Source organism: Pleurodeles waltl, chromosome 2_2 (genome assembly GCF_031143425.1).
Source record: "Pleurodeles waltl isolate 20211129_DDA chromosome 2_2, aPleWal1.hap1.20221129, whole genome shotgun sequence".
In the NCBI taxonomy this organism is placed as follows: domain Eukaryota; kingdom Metazoa; phylum Chordata; class Amphibia; order Caudata; family Salamandridae; genus Pleurodeles; species Pleurodeles waltl.
The window spans coordinates 656473298-656496287 of NC_090439.1; the positions used below are offsets into that span (position 1 = coordinate 656473298).

At 42.4% G+C, this 22990-nt stretch overlaps 1 protein-coding gene across 2 annotated transcripts in view; it reads right to left on the minus strand.

Moving 5' to 3' along the window:
• The window catches only part of BPNT2 (3'(2'), 5'-bisphosphate nucleotidase 2), a 66468-nt gene that overhangs the window by 26708 nt on the left and 16770 nt on the right, over positions 1-22990 (minus strand). For both annotated transcript variants that reach the window (XM_069220212.1, XM_069220211.1), the window contains exon 2: positions 12929-13091. In XM_069220212.1, coding sequence (XP_069076313.1) covers positions 12929-13091 — 163 coding nt within the window. The remainder of the gene's footprint in view (positions 1-12928; positions 13092-22990) is intronic.

The following is a 22990-nucleotide window of genomic DNA, read 5'->3' on the forward strand; positions in this document are numbered from 1 at the left end:
CCATAGAGAGTCTGGCTTCTAGACACTGACTACATTTCACTAACAAGAGATAACTGGACCTGGTATAAGATGTAAGTACCTTAGGTACCCACTACTAACAAGTCCAGCCTCCTACACCAAGGGTATCCCAGCACGAGAAAAGTAAACTCCAGACACACCTTGCATGCTCATGGGCTACAGGCAATGGCTATGTAAATAAATATTACGTTTTTAGAGCCCTGCAAAAATGTTAAATATTCTGCTCCAAGTGTAATGCAAGCTGCAGTCTGTTCCATACTTGAGCTGTAACCACAGAAAAAGCCAGTCCTTCCAATCTTGCTCTCCAATATTTAGGTACCGTTACCAAACAGGTGGAGGTCCAGCGCAGCAGTCTAAGAGAATTTTATTTTATTTTTTAACATATCTGAGATATACTAGGAATGTGCTATGGGGTAAAGGGCTTTAGGAACCACACATTGGGCCTTGAACCGACATCAAATGAACAGGGAGCCAGTGTAACTGGCCAATTTAAAATGAGAAACTGACATACTTACTCAAATGCAAAATTCAACCTGGCTGCTGCATCCTGTAAAAGTTGTAAACTCTTTATAAGGTAATCTTATGGTTCAACATGTAGAAAATTGCAATTGTCCAGTTTGCTTAAAATCAGGGCTTGCAGCTGACAAGAATGTTGAGGAATAAATAAAGGATCTTCTTTAATCGTTTCATTATCCTAAATTATGTAGACATTAACTTATTAATCTGATAGTCAAATGAGAGTTTTCTATCTAATAGCACGGGTAGTGGATGCTGGTTAAGGTCATTCTCCCAACGATTGGTGCCCCCACACAGAGAACCAGAATACCAAATATCAGAATCTCGGTATGTAGCCAGAGGGAGCTGGCATTCATCCAGCTGGCTACCATGATCAAACAGGTTTTGAATTTCTCCTGGATGTGGGAAAGGTTGTCCTCCATGATTATTTGGGTGCCATCTGCATAGCCATAAAATAGAAAGCCAATTAGATCTGCCAGGGGAGCAACGTATATATTAAAAAGAGTGGCACTAACAGCAGAGCCAGAGAAACACCACAAGCAATATCTTTAAACTCTGAATGAAAGGTTGCCCTTTGGACTGCCCAAGTTCTGTTGTCCAGAAAGGGTTCAACCCATCTGAGTGGTTTGACCCTCATGCTAATAGTAAATAACCTTTCCACCAAAATTTCATGAGAAACTGTATTAAAAGCAGCTGACAAATCAAGAAGGTGGAGTGCTGCCAAGCTTCCCCCATTCAAAATCATACAGATGTCATTGGCAGCTGCTGTAAGTACAGTTTCAGTGCTAAAGCAGGATCTGAATTCCTTTTTTTTTTTTTTAAATACACCATTTCCTCACTGTAAGCAGTTAGCTGTGTATTTACCCAGTTTTCTGGGATTTTCACAAAAAATGGAAGGAGTGAGGTAGATCGATTATTAGAAGAAATGTTAGCATCTTTTTTTTTTTTTTTTTTTTTAAGAGCGCAGTAATTAATGCCTGTTTAGAAAAAGCAGGTGTCACATTCCTCTTTAAAGGAGTTGTTACACTCGATAGTTATCAAAGGAGAGAAAAAGGAAGCTAGCTCTTTAAAAATGCAAAATAGAAGAGGAGAGCATAACTTGACTACAGAAATTTTTAAAAATCACCTCTTCATCTAGAACAGTGGTTCCAAACCTTTTGACTTCTGTGGATCCCCACTATATCAATACTGGAACCCGGGGATCCCAACTGAATCATTATTGGAACCCAGGGACCCCCCACTGAGTCATTACTGAAAGCTGGGGACCTAATCTGTTAAACTTATTACATTTTCTAAGCATTCACAGGCCCCTGAGGAGGCTTCGGGGACCCCAAAGTGTCCCCTGACCACAGGTTGGGAACCACTCATCTAGAAGTCTCAAATGTAACCAACAATTAAAATGAGCACCTAGATCTAGTCTTTCTTCAGATTCCACTGTCAGGTGAATGTTGATAAAATAATAAAAAAATTATCCTGAAAGAAATCTGAGTGTACTGAGCAAAATGTGTGTTGGGGAGGGCTGTGGGTAAACGCTTCATACTTTTTGCCAGAGAATTATAGACTGTAAAAAGTTCTCTAGTAGTGTTGTTTGTGGAAAGAAATTTATGATAACTAGATATATAGCCTTTTACAAGCCCTTTATAAATTCTAAGTTCTGATTTATAAGCTTCTTTCCCAGCCTCACAATAGTTGTCTCCAAACCCTCTCTAGAGATTTACATTTCCTTTTGGCCGAGTCAATTCTTGAAAATATCAGGGAACTGACAGCATTTTAGAATTTGTAACCCCGGTTTTAGGAGGAAGCACCTCAGTGAGGGCGCATGACTAAGTGTAACTGACAGTTGAGACTTTGTGAATTCACCCAGACAGTCACACAATAGTGGGATCTGCAGAGCCTGAATAGCCTTTCCATTGGTAGGATGTGGTGGCGTAGCTGAGCCCACTTGCACCTGAATAGGCTGTGCTCTGCCACCCACACAATTGGCTTAACAACTCTTTATTTCACTGCAGCCAGCTAAAAGCCAGAGCAGGGGAGACAGGGAACTCTGGAACTTTAACAAACATTTCTGGAAACTTCTCCCACATTCTAGGAGCAGGGCGCCAGGGCATAAATTTAGGGCTCTCAGAACCACTACTCAGCTTACTATTGGACCTGCAGAAGAACTCTCGTAAGAGTGACTGCTGCTGTAACCTACTGTGCACTCTGCCAGACTGCTGCTGTACCTAGAAGGACTGTTTTGCTGCCTGGAGCCTACCTTGAATCCTCAGATACCAGTCCTACTGTTGAGCCCTGCATTTTCAACTGCACCCAGCACTTCTAGAGGTGCCCCCAATGGCTAGTTTGCTGGCCTCCTGTTCAGAGCCACAGGGACATAACAGGCTCCGACCAAACTGAACCTGCACCTGGACCCAGCCTGATTGAGTCCAATCCCCAAGAGGTCTCCATCCAGTCCTGAGCCCTTGGCTGTGGAGCTAAAGGTGCTCAGATGGCCGATTTCCAAAACTGAGTATTTAGACAATATTATGCCCAAAAACTTTCTACGTACAAGGAGACCAGGACCACCCCTTCTTGACGATCCACCCAAGATGCAGTGACGGTCAGAACGACTTTGTGGCTTTTCCCACCACGTTCTTCTCTGCAGCAGCAAATCCATTTCAGCAGTCATTCAAGAAGGGGGTACCGACTTCATGTAACAGTCTTCAGCTACAGCCTTCTGCTTCGTCCTGCTGGAGATTTTCAACTTCCATCTGGACGACTAAGTCCAAAGGTAAAAATCTTCACTGCGGCTTCCCTCCACAGCTATCCGATGACAACACTCCCTTCTTGTACACTCCTGCAGCCTTGCCCTACTTAACTTCTACCTTCTCAGAGACTATTTATTCAAACATGTTCTAAGTCCGAAGGTAAGTGCTGACCATTTTGTGCATCTGAACGGCGCACCATCACGGTTGGCTTAACTTTTGACTTTGCTCTGGTCTAGTGCAACCAGATATCCGCTGTTGGTGCTTTTTCTTTTAAGCACTATTTTGAACTTTAAACTTTAAAAATTCATACCTCTGGTTCTACTAATTAGATTTTGAATGTTTTGTTTTCGATTAATTTATTATTTCCAAAATTGGTTTAGGATTTGTTTTGTGTTGTAATTTCACTTTATTACTGTTTGCTTGCTGCATAAATACTTTACACGTTGCCTCTAAGTTAAACCTGACTCAGGGTTAAACACAGGTTAATTTATTAACTTTTTGTGGTTCAACCTGCAAGAGCCTGTGGCATCGCTTGACCAGGGCTCATACCCCAGTCAACCAACAACCCAATTTCTCACATCTAAAAATAAGGTAAGTTTTGAAAAAGTTAAATCTATGTGGCTTGCTGAATATCTGGCTTCAGGACAGGCATCCATGATCAGCAGTGTTTTCTCCTGTATTCCTTCCTGCTCGCAATGGGAAAGTCATAATTTTCCAGGTAGCAAACATCCATTCAGCTGCTTGACTTACTTTCTTAATGGCTGAATGTCTCAAAACTTTCTTGGTGGTTTTCAGAAACATTTACAAAATAGGCAAGATGTATGCTGCAAAGAGGACAGAATACCGAAATGGTCAATCTACACACCCAAAGCTTGCTGGTGAATTAGAAGTGGAAATGGGACAAATTCAAGATTAATTGGAACACTTCTAACTAAACCTCAAATGTGAATCCAATTATGAAAATGTGGTATCAAAGTCACATCTGTAGATACGCCTTAAACTTATATGGCTGAACGCATTCAAATTAATTGCTGGATGACCTAAGATTTGCTGGGAAAGGGTCACAACACAAGGGAGATGGAACTCTACCAACCTTTAGTCTTTTTTACTTAAGACAGGCCTAAAGGGTAGGTGTCTAGCAAAGGTGATTTCAGAGATGGGACCCGAGACAGACAGGCCAGAGGCAGGAAAAACATCTATGTTTCATCAAAGGCCAATTTAAAAGGGATAAGGCCTTAAACTAACCTCTAGTGATCCGGGGGTACATAACTGGGATAGAGAGAAGTGTATCTTAATTCAATCAGCAACATATAGTAGCCATCAGACTACAGGTCTTAGAGGGCAGAAATGCACAAGGAATGTCTCCAAAAGTGCATGCCAAGCATTGAAAAGAAAAAAACATATTCTGTTTTGGCAAATGGATTGGAACTATCAAAGTCTTGAGAAACTACTTACTTGTAGTATCCTACATATAATCATTTTAAAGGGGGAAAGGCAAAAATTAAAAACAAATGAAAGCCACACATCTGCACAATTTATTTTTTTTAAACTGAAGGAATGTTATGCAACTTAAGGAAGAAGAGTACCCTTCTGCGCCAAGTGGTAACGTGAAGGAGAAACTTTGTGACTTTTATAAGCAGTCTGCACAAAAGGAACTGATAAATAAATGTAATACATAAAAAACAAATCAAGCAGGTCAGTGCAATAAAGAGAAAATAAACTTTTAAAATGTTTAAAATATTTATTTTCCTAAAAAGTAACAGTTTTAGCTTTTACATGCAAGACTGTAAGACATGAAAAAAGTGATATTAATTTTAGTGTGCAGTCCTTCCACATATGCTTACCAAAAGAAGGTGATTTAAAAAAAGGAGATGTTATACAGAAAACCAGTGTCATATCCTCCTGTGGACAATGTTCTGGGAACCAACTAATATTATCAAAATAGAATTTGTAATTATTCAATATTTGACTTGGCTGGGACAAGAGTCAATCAAGCATAGAGATTAGAATGGACCTAAACTAAGAATCAGGAAACTTATGGTACTCTATTTTCCTTGCACGCAATATTCATCAAGCTATTTATCGAGCTCCTTCCTATCGCAAACAAAAGGGAAAGAAGTATACATCATAGGCATGGTATACTTCTGTAATATTTAGATTAAGGTGTTGGCTTTAGACTAACGCTAAAATGAGAATTTGAGTAGCTGAGGAGGAGAGGCATTGTCTCAAAGCAGATTTAAAAAAGAAACTGGCAGAATTAAACAATTATTTATTCGATTTGTGCCCCCATAGATAAAACAAATAAAAATACCTTTAAGAAATGCAACATATGATTTAATGAAAGTACAAATTTATAGGAAATCTCCCTTTTTCATCAATCCCTCAAAAACAGTAAAAATGTCAAGAGCTTATAAGATAACTGAATACTCTTACATTTAATTTTTACAGGATATCAATAATTCATCCTATGGAAGTTTATGTCTCAAAGTTAGCAACCACAGAAGTCTTTGATGATGCCGAGTGCTTCACAGTATAGCAAAACATGGAACAGGGTTTGTGCAGGAGATTGACATAGTGGACAGTTTAAATCTTGATTCAACCTTTTCCTCCATATTATCCTCACTGACTGGTCATCGGCGTATCCTTTACTTCACCACCCATCCTCTCATTACACAAGACTGAATCCAAACTGTGTATTGTTGCTAGAAACTTGACAGATCATTACTGCATGCAGTGGCCTATTTAGAACTTGTGACTGTCACCAACTGTTTATGTGGCAAAATGACAGAAAAAAAGTAATACATTTAAAAAAAAAAAAAAAACAAATCTGTAGACTATGCCAGAGAAACAGGAACCACAGTACGATACCAAATTGCATTAGAGTTTGTTGTTGAGCGCCCACATAGTGCAGCAGTAAGTAGAAAACTGTTTAGTGGGGCAAGAGGCAGCGTAGAGTAGCTGGAATTCAACTGTTCATTGCAGTATAGCACATCCAGTAATCAAGATTAAACCACGTGTGACTGGATTCTGCCACACTCACGCCACCATAACCTCAGCCAGCAAAGGAACCATTGAGATTGGATACACTTAAGAATTTGATATGCTTAATGTAGGAGGCTGGCCTGGCTTATAGTGGGTACCTGATGGTACTCACACCTTGTGCCAGGTCCAGTTATCCCTTGTTAGTAGATTTGTAGTGTTCTGTCAGCTTAGGCTGATAGAGGTAGCTATAGCAGAGCAGCTTAGGCTGAACTAGGAGACATGCAAAACTCCTACTATACCTCTTATATCATATAGCACTATATCATAAGAATCACAATACTCAGAGTTACTAAAAATAAAGGTACTTTATTTTAGTGACAATATGCCAAACGTACCTCAGAGGATATATTCCCTTAGGAGGTAAGTAAAATACACAAAATATACACACAGACCAAAATCAGGTAAGTAAGACACTTAGAAAAGTAGTGCAAACACTGTAGGACACAATAGAATGCAATAGGAGAAAATAGGCCAAGGGGCAACACAAACCATATACTCCAAAAGTGAAATGCGAACCACGAATGGACCCCAGGCCTAGTGTAGTGTGTAGAGGGTCGCTGGGAGTGTAAGAAAACACTAAGGGTGTCCAAGATACCCCACCCCAAGACCCTGAAAAGTCGGAGTAAAGTTACCCTACTACCCTAGAAAGACAGTAAAGTCGAGATAGGGGATTCTGCAAAGACAACAACTGACTGCAAAGCACTGAAGACGGTGGACCTGAGGACCTGCAAAGAAAGGGGACCAAGTCCAAGAGTCACGCAAGTGTCCGGGGGGGGGGGGGGTAAGGGGGGGGTGGGAGAGGGCAGGAGCCCACTAAACCCCAAATGAAGGTGCAAAAGGACTTCCTCTGGGTGGAAGAAGCCGAAGATTCTGCAACAACGGGAGGTGCCAGGAACTTCTCCTTTGGTCAGAAGATGCCCCACGGCGTGCTGGAGGATGCAGAGTTGTTTCCACGCAGAAAGACTGCAAACAAGCCATCCTTGCTGCAAGAGTCGCGGTTGAAGGTTTTGGGTGCTGCCAGGGCCCAGGAGGTCACCCCTTGGAGGAGGAGACAGAGGGGGCGCTCAGCAACAGAGAGCCCACGCAGAAGCAGGCATCACCCGCAGAAGTACCAGAAAAGGTGTTCAAGAAATCTGAGCACGGCAGTCGTCTCAGCACAACAAAAGAGGGTCCCACGAATTCGGAGGTCAACTCAGCGAGCTGGGCAATGCAGGACGGAGTGCTGGGGACCCGGGCTGTGCTGTGCACAAAGGAAGTCTTGCAAAAGTGCACAGAAGCCCTAGCAGCTGCAGTTCACGCAATACACAGGATTACTGTCTGGCGTGGGGAGGCAAGGACGTACCTCCACGAAATTTGGACAGAAGGACCACCAGACTGCCGGGGTCACTTGGATCCAGCGTCTGTGTTCCAGGGACCCTGCTCGTCAAGATGAGAGGGGACCTAGAGGACCAGTGATGCAGAAGTTTGGTGCCTGCGTTAGCAGAGGGAAGATTTCGTCGACCCACAGGAGATTTCTTCTTGGCTTCCAGTGCTGGGTGAAGGCAGACAGTCCTCAGAGCATGCACCACCAGGAAACAGTCGAGAAAGCTAGCAGGATTAGGCGCTACAATGTTGCTGGTAGTCTTCTTGCTACTTTGTTGCAGTTTTGCAGGCGTACTGGAGCAGTCAGCGGTCAATCCTTGGCAGAAGTCAAAGAGAGAAGTGCAGTGGAACTCTGGTGAGCTCTTCCATTCCTTATCTGAAGAGGAATCCACAGGAGAGACCCTAAATAGCCCTCAGAGGAGGATTGGCTACCTAACTAGGTAAGAGCCTATCAGGAGCCTTCTCTGACGTCACCTGCTGGCACTGGCCACTCAGAGATCTCCATTGTGCCCTCACACCTCTGCATTCAAGATGACAGAGGTCTGAGACACACTGGAGGAGCTCTGGGCACCACCCCTGGGGTGGTGATGGACAGGGGAGTAGTCACTCCCCTTTCCTTTGTCCAGTTTCGTGCCAGAGCAGGGGGCTGGGGGATATCTCTGTAACGGTGTAGACTGGTTTATGCAAGGAGGGCACCATCTGTGCCCTTCAAAGCATTTCCAGAGGCCAGGAGAGGCTACTCCTCTCAGGCCCTTAACACCTATTTCCCAAGGGAGAGGGTGAAACACCCTCTCAGAGGAAATCCTTTGGTCTGCCTTTCTGGGATTGGGCTGCCCAGGTGGGCAGAAACCTGTGTGAGGGTTGGCAGCAGCGGTAGCTGCAGAGAAAACCCCAGAGAGCTAGTTTGGCAGTACCCAGGGTCCATGCTGGAGCCCCGTGGATGCATGGGATTGGCACCTCAATACCAGATTTGGCTTGGGGGACAATTCCATGATCTTGGACACGTTACATGGCCATGTTCAGACTTACCATTGTGAAGCTACACAAAGGTATTGACCTACATGTAGTTCACGCGTGTAATGGTGTCCCCGCACTCACAAAGTCTGGGGAAATTGCCCTGAATAATGTGGGGGTACCTTGGCTAGTGCCAGGGTGCCCTCACACTTAGTAACTTTGCACCTAACCTTCACTAAGTGAGGGTTAGGCATATAGGCGACTTATAAGTTACTTAAGTGCAGTGTAAAATGGCTATGAAATAATGTGGACGTTATTTTACTCAGGCTGCAGTGGCAGTCCTGTGTAAGAATTGTCTGACCTCCCTATGGGTGGCAAAAGAAATGCTGCAGCCCATAGGGATCCCCTGGAGCCCCCAATACCCTGGGTACCTAGGTACCATATACTAGGGAATTATAAGGGTGTTCCAGTGTGCCAATCAGAATTGGTGTAAATGGTCACTAGCCTGCAGTGACAATTTAAAAAGCAGAGAGAGCATAAACAATGAGGTTCTGGTTAGCAGAGCCTCGGTGTTACAGTTAGGCACCACACAGGGAACACATACAGGGCTCAAGTTATGAGCACTGGGGTCCTGGCTAGCAGGATCCCAGTGACACAGGCAAAAACAAACATACACACAAGTAAAAAAATGGGGGTAACATGCCAGGCAAGATGGTACTTCCCTACACTTAAGAATAGAGCCATCAATGGCGCCAGCTGTACATCTACCCTAAGTATACCATAGCTTATTAAATAGTTCAATCCAATATGCCTGCACTGTAGGGCAAGACCACGCTAGATGTACACAATCAGTGTTGTTGGCAAATTAGTGAAGGCAGGCTGCGTCATTCACCAAGCCCTGCCTCTGAAAGAGAATGGGGGTACTCTAGATCTGATCTGATCATAGGACAGTGTTAGTACTTCCTATTTAGTCCTGTGAGACTAGCCCATACATACCAGCTTTATCATAAACAAGTGTAGCCATTAAAGAATTGCTGGCTCACCGGGATAGTGATATTTAAAAACAAAGTACATTGGGTGAGGTACTATAACCAGCCTCACAACTACTATTTTTGCCAGACAAATGCAGGGGTAGTGACCACCACCTTTATACTTTGTCCTCCACGCTGGGCAATGTGGAATCATAGTTCTCAGTCAGCATGGTATTCCATCCTGGTTAATCCAGATGTCCAAGTACGTAGTCAAACAAGTACACCAAGGAAGAGGACAGTTCAGAGAACAGGGATGTTACCCGGAGAAAATGGAAAAATTGTTGATTTATTTGAGTTTATGGAGAGACCAGACAGGATTATAAATACTGAAATTCCCTAAACACTGGTCTGCGACTGTGCACCAGGTTGTGCAGATACAGTGTAATATCTTTGCCATATAATAGAATTATGAGGTTGCAGAAGACATATTTAAGGCCAATATCTGCATGATGCTGCCTAATAACAGGCTATGGGTTTAAATGCCAGCACAAATGATATAGGTCAGAGTGGACACCCCTGACAGACGCCTCTCTTTATTAAGATCAGGTCAAGAGGGGACTACTGATTCTGGTTGAGAGGTCTACATAACAAATGTTAAATCCAGTTCAGAAAGCTTGGTGGGATACTCATCAGGTCAAAACCACAAATAAACAATTCCCATTCTTATGGGATTGTCTCAGTATTACCAATTCTATGCTATATCCTAAGCTCAATCGGTCTGGTCACCTCAATCACATCAATATCTAATTTCTTCTGATGCAACCCTTATATGGAAATGTACTCTTGATTTATTTAATCTTTCCTTTTCTCCTGCTTCTTATAAAATACATGTTGATGCAATCTCTTTTGATGTTATGATCCTCAGATCACAACTTATTTAAGATTCTTGTTGGATTTGTACATCAATTTTCATCATCTACAACAAACAGTTCTGTAAACTGAAGGCTTTTAATCCCACTGAACGTAGGGCTATATTTTTACCACATAGCTCTCAATTAATATGGAAGTCTATAGGTACCAATAAGTTAGTTACCTTTTGTTTTCTCTCATTCCTTTCTCTGTGGCACATTCAAAGATCTTATATATGCTAATACAAGAACCCGTCTTAAACTCTTCCTTTTAATGTTCACACCACTGAGGTCTGGGTATTCTGGATGGTTTGAGATCTAGCTTTAATTGTTGCTGTCTCCCCTATTATTGTTATATGAGCCTTCTCGTCCTCTTTAGATTTGCCCCCAGCTTGAGGTTCATTCATCCTTTTGATCATTCACCTTCATCCTTTCATTATTGGTTGAAATACTGCTGCATTCGGATTGAGCGACTTTTCAATACTCTTACCTGAAGAAATTCCATAGTTCTTAAAATCAAATTTATTTTCCTTGGTCCTTTCTTTTATGATCACATTAGTTGTTTACTTATTAGCTACATTTACCTTATCCTGGGATTGTTTTCTAGACTGAAATAAATTGGAAATGTATAACTAATATTTTCCTTGTTCTTTTTACTTACGCATATCTCACTTTCATCACTACAATCTTCCACACTTTTTACAACCTTGACAATCGGCTTAGGCTGTGTTATTGTACCCTCAACACACCCAGCCAATCCATCCACTACTTCTTGATTATTATCATCTGACATCACCACCAAGTTTGTGGTCTTCTCTCTCTTTTCTTGTTGCTAATGTAACTTACTAAAGTTCTTTTTCCTATTCTTTTAACTGTGACAAGTTTAAAGTCATGCAGTGCTCCAGACGTTTCTTTATTTGCTGATTACCATAGTTCTTTATGTTATGCTTTGTTTGCAAGACCAACATTGTAGAATCAGACTCATCATATTTCAATTAAGCAGAAGAGCCTCTCTTCCTACCAATGACTAGGACGGTATGCCCCCTAGAAGTCCAGAAACATATCCCAAAGACATTCAACAGCAATGGTGATATGCTTAACACTGGAGTTCAACGCAATTGTACATGTCTGGAGCCTCTTGAGAGTCAAACAAGACAGGCAATTTCTGAAAAGACTTCCAGAATATGCGTAGATGAGCTAGCGTCTACGAGACTAGGTTAAAATACTGTAAGCATGAAGGTTTTCAGTAGCATGGACTCCTACACTGCTGCTTACGCACAGGTTGGCCAGTCCTAGGACTCTACTGCAGGGCTTTACCCAAAGAATACAATCAATAATTAATGATACATGGAGCACACATTCATCAATTCAAACTGGTATACATTTCACACTAGATTTGGTCATTGATCAACTTCTAAAAACCCACAATCCTTAGGCATGTGTCAATCAATGAGAATTATTTTAAGTTTTGAAAGGGCTGCAACTTAGTCCTCCTGAGATTCAGGATTTGTTCAAACTGCTATTTTTACCTTTTTTACATAACATTCTGAAGCCTACTTTCTTTAAAATAAATGTCTTAGGCCCCCTTCCTCTCCTCATGACCGGACTTAAGATTAAACCACACCACTTTCTAATGGTCGACAACCAATTCTGTCATAAGAGCTACTTATGGTATATGAAAACTATCCTGAGCTACTAATATTAGTGTGGCAACAGTGCCCACGTCAAAGATTACATTGGTGGGCAATCCAAGCAAGATTACCAGCAGCGATCACTACATTGCATCAGCCAGGGTCAAAAAGCCTACATGAATTTGGAATGCCCAACTATAGTTATTTCATGACATCTATAGCTGCAATGCCCCTGGAAACAATGTAATAATGTGAGCAAAAAGTATCTGCAATGACGCATGACTGAACCATCAAATAGTTCAATCTGGAATGCATACATTAAAACAGCCAACCAAAAGCTTCTAATTTAGTCGTCTGGGGTACAGCCTTAAGAGCTACTTACAAGTAGCTGTAAAGCTACTGGTAGCTCACAAGCTACTCCTTGGAGAAGCCTGTTCTAATCAGCCTACACATCCAGGCATGAGGGTTCAGTGACTTAAGACCTTGCAGTAACATTTGATATTCTTTGGAGGGCACATGTTTCAACCCTGTCAGGATCAATTCATTCTTTCATCTTTTTGAGGTTGATAAAATAAATAGAAATTGGCAGGATTAAGTGCTATATTAAAATGTATTTTTGCCTCAATGAGATACTGAAGCGATGCACAGGTTTTCTTTCCCTGCAGTGAGATTGAGCAAGGTGCATGCATTTGCCCACAATGAAAATATCAAAGTCCTCACATGGCAGTTCAAATTAAGGGTTGGGAGAAATGCTAAGTAACAGGATTAGAACACTTGTGTACCTGTATATTCCTGCGTAGCATCTAGTGGGTCAATCCAGATAGTAATACTGTCAGCTCGAACCTCTTTTCCTTCTGGTATTATCTTCATCACGTCATCAGGAATATTTCCATCCCACGACAGGGGCTCGTGTTCATCTTTGGCAACTTGTTCTTCAGAATTGATCTGTAAATAAAGTCCACTGTTTCTTAATCTAATATCTTTTTACATCATAAAATCGTTCAAAAGGGAAAGCACAAGCTCAGCTACGAAAAGCGCCACACAAACTCGTAACAGATGGTTTGTTGTAACTTGCAGGAATTACTGTAGGAAAGGAAATAAAGAAGATGGACTAGGACACCAGTTAGGGTTCTTGCAGGCAGAACTAGACTCTTTATCCCTAAAACAAACATTTTTTTTTAAAAAGCAGCAGCACAAAAATAGCTGGAACAAATATTCAGGGTTTTAGAAGGCCATGTTGGCATCCTTTCTTCTCGCAGTACACAAACAACAACAACACACTTTATACACACAGATCATGGTAGAAGACAGCATATGAGGTGTCTGCTAGGCTTAGGGGCAGCACACTACTGCTGTTCACAGATACTTGAAGATAAATCTCTCATTAATCGTGGGAGAGAAGGGGGTAGATTATAAAAAGAGGCTATGTTATCTAATATATTTTTATTTAATGCAGAGATGAAGACTCATGTTAATATAGCTGCAAGCATCCCACAAATATATCCCACAATTGATGCACACAAGCAGAAAGTTCCTGAAAATCACTGACAGACTGCAGGAGGAAGAGTGGAGGAACAATAAGGTTAAAGAAGCAATAAAATGTGGAGAGATAAGGGAGAAGAGGTAAATTAAAATGAGATACAAACAGTAGGAGAGAGGGCAGAAGGAAACTCTAGAAGGATGAAGCAGTAGGGGAGAAGATGAAGAAGGGCTGATGGCAAGGAGGAACAGAATGACAGTAGGAAAAAAATATAAAATAGAAGGGAAGGCGAAAACAGGAAAAATGTTATGGGTAAAGAAGGAGAGAGAGAAATATTGAGGAAAGAGACAATATTATACACTCTAGAACCAACATTTGCTGTGGGTTGTGCAATCTGAGTAGCTGGTGTTTGCAATATGTACCTTCAAGACTCTTGAGTTCATTCTAGCTGTAGAACCTGTGTCCCAAGTGCCTCCAAGGGCCAACATTCCACGTTGGTGGCCTTTATCTGTAGCTTCAAACCGTTCACCCTCTCTACTTAAGGCTTCTAACCTGTAGGATCAATCCCCTGTTCCTGATAAATCCAACGAGGTACTAGTCCATCCAAGACCCATTAACAGTATAGAAAATTAGTTCTAGATGTACCTTGCTGAATGTTGTCCAGTATTGTCGGCATATAGCAAATCATCACATTTATTGGATAATAGCATCAGTGATGACATTTGAGATACCATTAGTGATGTCATCAATGATGTCATTGAACATTTCATGAATTATGTAATATTTAACGTTACAAGCAGTGCATGGCAGGGGCACAAGTTCTAGTTAGCTTGCTGAATTATAACTGACGAATTTCAGTGTTTTTTTACAGTCACCTAACTTTAAGATTCTTTGACTTTTGTTTTTTCAGTGAATTTGTAAGAGTTTGTTTTTAACATACATCATTTTTATTTACCAAACAAAAAAAAAAAAACCTTTATTATGTTTTAATATAGAGTTGCTTTTAATGTCAAGAAAAATCTAATTAACAAGGTTAAACATGATGTTAACTTTGTCTTAAATTTGTAGTGAATCTACAGTAGTATCCTTTACCGGCACAACACGAGTTATTGCTCTTCATTTTATTTTCACTTTCCATGGTCCAGCAGTAGTCCCATGGTATCCCTGCAGACAATGGTAGGCCCGACAGACGTTCGGTGTGGGTTTTACTTCCTGATTCGGGTGCCACAGGTATACCTCAAGATCTTCGAAAAATTTTAAAAAGCTCTATTTAGTATGAAAGAATGCTTTTTATTAAAGTTTAAGTCTACAGATTTTTTAATTGAGTTGATTAATGAGTCTCTTTCAAGTCTTTTTATGTACAAATTGCCTCATTTTACGCATTGCGTAACTGCCTGAGTACTGTGACATAAGACACATACATGAAAAACATCTTATTGGTTGAAATTAATGTCCTACTCCTTTTATAGGAAGTTCCTACCCTTTTAACCTCATTTTTGATTAGCGCTTTGGTATTATCATATCTTATACTCAACCCTTCACTTGTGTTTGTAATTTGAAAAAGATTCTGTAGCTTCAGTTTTATCTTCTGGAGATCAGAGGAAGTAAGAGATGGAGGGGGAGCAGGAGAACACTTGTCGGCCCACCAGGAAGTCCATGGTGTGACAATGTGTTTCTATTCCAGCATGTGCAAAGAAAGCATCTTCCCAGTCTTATCTACACGATCTGCAATAAGCTGTTCTCTAGGAGGGATTGACGATATGTATAGCCATGCGACATCCAGCACATAGCAGAACATGCACTTGATCTTTCAAGTACACCTTGCGTGTGCCGAGCAAAAACCAACAGGATGCAGAGGAGGCATAATCTGGACCCTCCATCGGACCAGGAGGTATGGTGCCAAAAGAAGTGCAGCAGGGACATTCTGGCATCACTGGCATCAATCCTGAATCTCAAGAAATAGTAAAATATTGCAGGAGGAATAGTAGAGTTGCATATAGTGGAGAGCAATGCACTTCAGTGAGGGGCACATTTGTGCCGAGCACAAATGTACAAGAAGAATTATTTCCTCTCTCTCCAAGTTTACATATTCTGAAGTTGAGTACCGCAAGAAAAAAAATACAAAAAAAAGAGTAAAAACGGAGAGGTTCTTTTAAGAACCTCCTTTACTTGTTTAAATATTGGAGAAAAAAAAATGTGGTCATGTGTGCCTCTTCATCTTAGCATACCATAATAGCCTGCTGTAGCATCCTATACATAATAATAACAGGTAAAGTCTATTATTCAGAGTGTAAGAAAAAACAAATTTAAAAAATAGATTCCTAAGACATTGTCAAAGATTTTGCTCCAGGTTTGCAAATCTTGTAAATGGATAACTGACACAAAATTCACTTTGATGTTGATAAACCAACAGAAATCACTATGTGTGTTGGTTTATAACCAAAAGAAATTCCATGTAGTGCAATGTATTATCTAGCATTACTGTGTGGTAAGAGGGCGTTCTATTGGTATAGATCGAAACGTCCAAACATCTGGACATAGGGATTTTCACCAAAATCGATGCCTTGCTGAGGCTAACATTACTATGAGTTATTTTATTCCTCTTTGTTATTAACTTGTTGCATGTGTACTGCATTCTTTAGTACACACGGACAGATGAAAAAACCTTAAAGAATAGTTTATGTGGAGGAAGGGACCCCTTCCTGTACAAACACTATCCTAAGCACATTGTAGATATTCTTGTGCTATAAGGCTTGCGTGGCTGGAGGCATTGGGCTTTCCATTAAGTCTTCTGTGCAAGGCAAAGGGTGTGAGTAGTACAGGCTTAGGTGTCTGGAAGGAGTGGCCTCCCTTTTATGTTTTCTGTACAGGGCCAAGGGTATGTGTAGTAGGGACTTAGACACCTGATAAGTTTAACTGTCTGAATAAGTTGATTTCTCTGTGAAGAGCTGCGCACAGAACAAAGTTCATGAACAAAAGGCACTCAGACACCTAACAGGGCCAGAGTATCAGGAGGGAAGGGGCTCCTCGTGAAGACTTCAAAGCATAGGCTGTGCGTTGATGGTCTCGGCCACCCAAATCTCAATGACTGAAGATAAGAGATAGGATACCTGCAAATGGTTGGCTACAGGCAAAAGAGTGTGCATAGTAGGGGCTTGAGTTTTATTTAAAAATTTTTAGTAGTCCTGTGGAAGTCCAGTGGGAGCCAGGGCAGATCCCTGCTTGTGTGGCCCCCCACCCCAGGACTCCTATGGGGAACACAGGGGGCCACACTGGCTCCTGAAAAAGTGCAAGAGAACTGGCCAGGATTTTTTTTTTTAAACCCCTCACGAGGTCTCTCTAGGCCCCCTCCCTCCCGTCACCATAACCAGAACGGTGTCTGGGAACGGTACCCTGCCCATTTATATCTTCATTTTTATTTGTTTCAGGACATCAAGTGTGAGGCCCCTTTGTCCTTTAATGGCAGTCGCAACATCTAAGATCACGCGGCCACACGTTTTGCCCCACACCACCCCATTTTCCCAAGTCTAGATTCATAGATCACTATGCAACTTTCCAGGAAGGAGCAGAGAATCAATATTTTTTATTTTGGAACGTTTTGCGAAGATTCATCAAATGTGCCAACTTTATAAGCCAAACAAAAAGTTCTCTTCCTATGGAAACTCTGACCTAACAAGAACTGCACACACAGAGGCAATCACCGCTGTGACACATATACATAGGCAGTTATAGTTAGAAACTTGTTTCTATAGGAAGATTGTTTTTTGTTTTGTCAGTAAGTTGGGCCCCGCTTAACAAATTTTCATGAAACTATCAAAACTTATACTTCAGTCGGTTAAGCTGCTGTGTTTAAAGTTTCAGGGTGATCCGTCAAGCGAGGGTCTGAGAAATAAGAGGGGGCCCAAACATGTTTTCCCCATGCATTTTCCCATAGGGATTTTGAACACGACTACAGCCCAAACCGCTGGACGGAATTATACTATATTTGCCAAAAAGCTAGCTCTTGTTCCAGAAAGTGTGCTTTTTGTGATTTAGTGTAAATTCATTCTGTAGTTTATGAGATATTAGAGTTTTAAAAATATAGATATCTAGGGATAAATCCAGGGATTTAACTGTTCCCATGATGATATCGGATTGACTGCCAACACTTCAAAAAGAAAGTGTTGGCAGCCATTTCGGGACTCTGCTTTAGCTGAGTCGTACAAAAAAAAAAAAAAAAAAAAGATTAAAAAGGAAAAAAAAAAAAAAGAGAAGAAGAAATGTGCTAACGTAGGGTCACCCAAAGCCCCTAGCCTTAGTGCAGAGTCCCCCACAGACCCTGTCAGGGCTAAAATGCAACTATTTTTTTTAATCTCTCAAAAATCTGCAGATGGATGCGCTGATTCTTCTGAGATTTTTTTATTTATTTGTTGATAAGCGAGGTTTCCCACACTCTTCATTTAGTTTGCCCCCAGACGAGCCAGGTCCCGGAGGCACTAAAAGGATTTTTATTTTTTTTTAAATCAATGGCGGGGGCCGGGAGGCCCCACCTCATTCCCCCGCTGCCCCAGGGACCGCCACTTTGCCGGGGCTGAAATAAAATTAATACAGGGGGTCTGCCCGTAACTATAACTCAAGCACATGCACTGCTAATTAAAGGACTTAGAGGACTCATGACAACTTCTACAACGTCATTAAAATTATAAAAGAAACATTAACAGTCAAGTTATTGAACAAAAAAAAACTATGCATGGCGGGGACGCAAGTTATAATTTCATTAGTCCGAAATAACTAACTGCTGAATTTTTATGGTTTTGTGCGAGTGAATTCAGAACCTAACTATAACGTCCCTGTAACCTCTTTTTTTTGTGAACTTCTATGATTTTTTTTTTTTATTCTACTTTCTAACTATAACATCCATGTAACCTTTGTTTTTTTTTTTTCAGTGAATATATATATATCATTATCAATCAGGAGGTAGCCACTCTGAAGTTATAGTTAAGATTCCCAGAGAGAGGAATTCCTCTGACTTTTGGTTGCTAATAACTTTGCCACTGTTTGAGAAATCTCCACAAAACTTTGTAGACCTAATGCTTTTTCTACATTGGTGGATGATTCAAAGTTTCACTGTGATTTGTTGATGGGGGTGCTAAGAAAAAAAAAGGCGGGGTCCCGCAATGTGTTTTTGTACCAATGCATTTTCCACAGACTTTGTACTTGGCCGTGGTGTTAAAATGGCTGAATAAATTTTAATGAAAATTGGCAGGAATATAAATTATGGTGTCTAGATGATCCTTTTTGGCACTAGGTGTAATTTTGTTAAGTAGTCCTAAACCTCTAAGACACTTAAACTTAGTGATGTATTGGGCCGCAGTATACTGCAATACTTCTCAATGACAAAGCAGTATATGATTGGATAAAGACTGCCTTTACAAAAGTAAAAGGCAGCAATTTTGTTTAGCCCATACGTACTCTGCTTTGTTGGTTTCAAATCTAAATATAGTGTTCTGGAAGTTCATAACTGTATGGGAACGACGAACGAGTTACTTACCTTCGGTTACGACTTTTCTGGTGGATACATTAGCTACCTGTGGATTCCTCACCTAATGAATACTCCCATGGCGCCAGCATTCGACGGAAATCTTCTTACTAGTCTCTGCACGTCGACGAGGACGTCACTCTAGCCCACGCGACGCCGTCTGACGTCATACAGGCAATAAGAGGTCCTCGACGACGTGCGGACGTCAGTACCAATCATTTTTTACGTGCATGAGAACAACCAGGCAATGCAATGAAAGAGCAAGGCAACATCCCATTATATTGTAAAGATACAGAACATTGCATGAATAACTGTAAATCTTTTATATATATATATATATATATATATATATATATATATATATATATATATATATATATATATATAAATAACTCTCTCTTTTTAAAAATATATACACACATCAAGTATATACATATATACATATATATAAATATATTATATACAACATCTATTGCACCCTCAAAGACCAAGAGGAGCGCACTCAAGGATTACTTGGTAAGACCAGAAAGGCAACGGGGAGGCGGGTGGGACCGTGAGGAATCCACAGGTAGCTAATGTATCCACCAGAAAAGTCGTTACCGAAGGTAAGTAACTCGTTCTTCTGATGGATACAACTACCTGTGGATTCCTCACCTAATGAATAGAGTCCCAAAGCAGTACCACGCCCGGCGGTGGGTGCCTAAATGGTCAAACCAAGAAATCCTGCAGCACTGACCGTGCAAAATGGCCGTCCCTTCTAACCTCAGAATCCAAACAGTAATGTTTTGCAAAAGTGTGAAGGGACGACCAAGTTGCGGCCTTGCAGATGTCGACCACAGGAACACCCCTGGCCAAGGCCGAAGTGGCCGACTTAGCTCTGGTGGAATGAGCTCTAATGCCCTCAGGAGGATCCTTCTTTGCCAAAGAGTAACAGGTTTTAATGCAAAGAACAACCCACCTGGACAGTGTTCTCTTGTGGACTGCCTTTCCTCTCCTCTTGCCCACGTATCCAATAAACAGCTGATCCTCCAGCCTGAAATCCTTTGTTCTATCAATAAAGAAGCTCAACGCTCTCTTTGGGTCCAGACGGTGCAGTCTTTCTTCCTCTTTGGAAGGATGAGGCGGAGGATAGAACGTGGACAAAGTAATTGCCTGAGCCAAATGGAAGGGTGAAACAACCTTCGGGAGGAAAGCAGCCTTGGTCCTCAACACCACCTTATCCCCATAAAAAGTTGTATAAGGGGGCTTTACTGATAAGGCCTGCAACTCACTCACTCTCCTTGCTGATGTTATAGCTATCAAGAAGACTGTTTTTAAAACCAAATACCTTAAGGGGCAAGAATGCATAGGTTCAAAAGGGGACCCCATAAGGAAAGTCAGGACCAAGGACAAATCCCATTGCGGCATAACGAATGGCTTTGGAGGATATTTATTTAGAAGACCTTTCAGGAATCTGATAACAATAGGGGATTTAAATAAAGATGGTTGGTCTGGAAGACATAAGAAGGCTGACAAGGCCGATAAATAACCCTTAATGGTAGCCACTGCACAACCTTTCTGCGCTAGAGACAGAGCAAAAGACAAAACGTCCGATAGATGAGAATGCAAGGGATCAATCTGCCTCTCTCCACACCACGCAACAAATTTAGACCACCTATTAGCGTAGATAGATTTAGTGGAGTGTCGCCTGGCCGCTAATATAACATCCACTACCTCAGGCGGGAGAGAGAAGGAACTCAGGTTGCCCCGTTCAATCTCCAGGCATGTAGGTGCAGACTCTGGAGGTTGGGGTGTAGAACCTGCCCCTGCGACTGCGAGAGGAAGACGGAGCGGAGGGCACATTGAGAGTTGGAGAAGGTCGGAGTACCATACCCTCCTTGGCCAATCCGGAGCTATTAGGATGACTAGAGCCCGGTCCTGGCGAATCTTCCTCAATACTCGAGGAATCAAGGGTATGGGAGGAAACGCGTAAAGCAACTGGCAGCACCAGGTTATTTGAAACGCGTCCCCCAACGCTCCCTGCATCGGATACTGGAGGCTGCAGAACAACGGACAATGCGCGTTCTCTCGAGTGGCAAACAGATCTACCCGAGGAAATCCCCACCTCTGGAAGATTAAACGGACTTGATCTGGATGGAGACGCCACTCGTGGTCTGCCGAGAAATGGCGACAGACTGTCCGCACGCACGTTCAAGACTCCGGCCAGATGGTTTGCTATCAAGCAAATCTGATGGTCCTTTGCCCAGGACCATAGTCGAAGAGCTTCTCTGCAGAGAAGGTACGACCCCACTCCTCCCTGCTTGTTTATGTACCACATCGTGGTAGTATTGTCCGTTAGGACCTGTACCGACTGACCACGAAGGGAAGGGAGGAAAGCCTTGAGAGCCAGACGTACAGCCCGTAACTCTAACAGATTGATGTGAAACATCTGTTCCTCTGGAGACCAAAGACCTTTGATCTCCAGGTCCCCCAGATGAGCTCCCCACCCTAGAGTGGAAGCATCCGTTATGACTGTGGCCACTGGTGGCGACTGCTGGAACGGCTTTCCTTGCGAAAGATTGTTGCTTGCAATCCACCATCTCAAATCCACAGCAGCATCTCTGGAGATCTTGACAGTACCCTCTAGATCCCCTTTGTGTTGAGACCACTGCCTTCGGAGGCACCACTGAAGAGCCCTCATGTGCCAGCGAGCATGCGTGACCAACAGAATGCAGGAGGCAAAAAGACCGAGCAGACGAAGGACCTTGAAAACTGGAACTACCGCTCCATTTTGAAACATTGGAACCAAATCCTGAATATCTTGAATCCGCTGAGGCGGAGGAAAGGCCCGACCCAATGTTGTATCCAGTACTGCCCCTATGAACAGGAGGCGCTGAGAGGGCTCTAGGTGAGATTTGGGCTCGTTCACCGAAAAACCCAGGTCGAACAACAACTGGGTTGTTGACTGCAGATGATGCGACACAAGCCCCGGGGACTTGGCTTTGATCAACCAGTCGTCCAAGTAAGGGAATACTGCTATCCCCTTCCTTCTGAGTTCTGCCGCAACCACCGACATCACCTTCGTGAAGACTCGAGGTGCTGAAGTAAGACCAAACGGAAGGACCGCAAACTGATAGTGTTGCGATCCCACCACAAACCGGAGATACTTCCTGTGTGACTTGAGTATCGGGATATGAAAGTAAGCATCCTGCAAGTCGACAGACACCATCCAGTCTTCCTTGTTCAACGCCAAAAGCACCTGTGCTAGGGTCAGCATCTTGAATTTTTCCTGCTTGAGGAACCAATTCAAGATCCTCAGGTCCAGGATTGGTCTCAAACGACCATCCTTCTTGGGAATCAGGAAATACCTTGAGTAACATCCTCGACCCCTTTCCTGCTCTGGGACCAACTCCACCGCGCCCTTGGAAAGGAGGGCTTGTACCTCCTGTTCTAGCAACAGGAGGTGTTCTTCTGAACAATAAGAAGGGCGGGGCGGGAATTCCCGAAAGGGAAGGGTGTAGCCTTTTCCCACAATACTGAGAACCCAAGTGTCCGTTGTAACAGTCTTCCATTTGGTGAGAAAATGCTGTAATCTTCCCCCTACAGGAGAGGAGTGAGTGGGAAATGGTGGAAGCCTAAGGCTGCTTTCCCTGCTGCACCCCGCCAGAGGATGAGGAAGAGGCAGAGTGCTGCTGAGAGGCTCCTCTGGTGCGGACCCTACCTCTCCCCCTGAAAGATCTATAGGGATGGGAAGAGGCAGGTTGCTGATATCTTCCCCGAAAGGAAGAGGAGGAAGAGCCACGCCCAAATCCACGAAACCTCCTAAAAAATCTGGAAGAGGCTGTCGAATAAGGAGCTTGGAGCCCT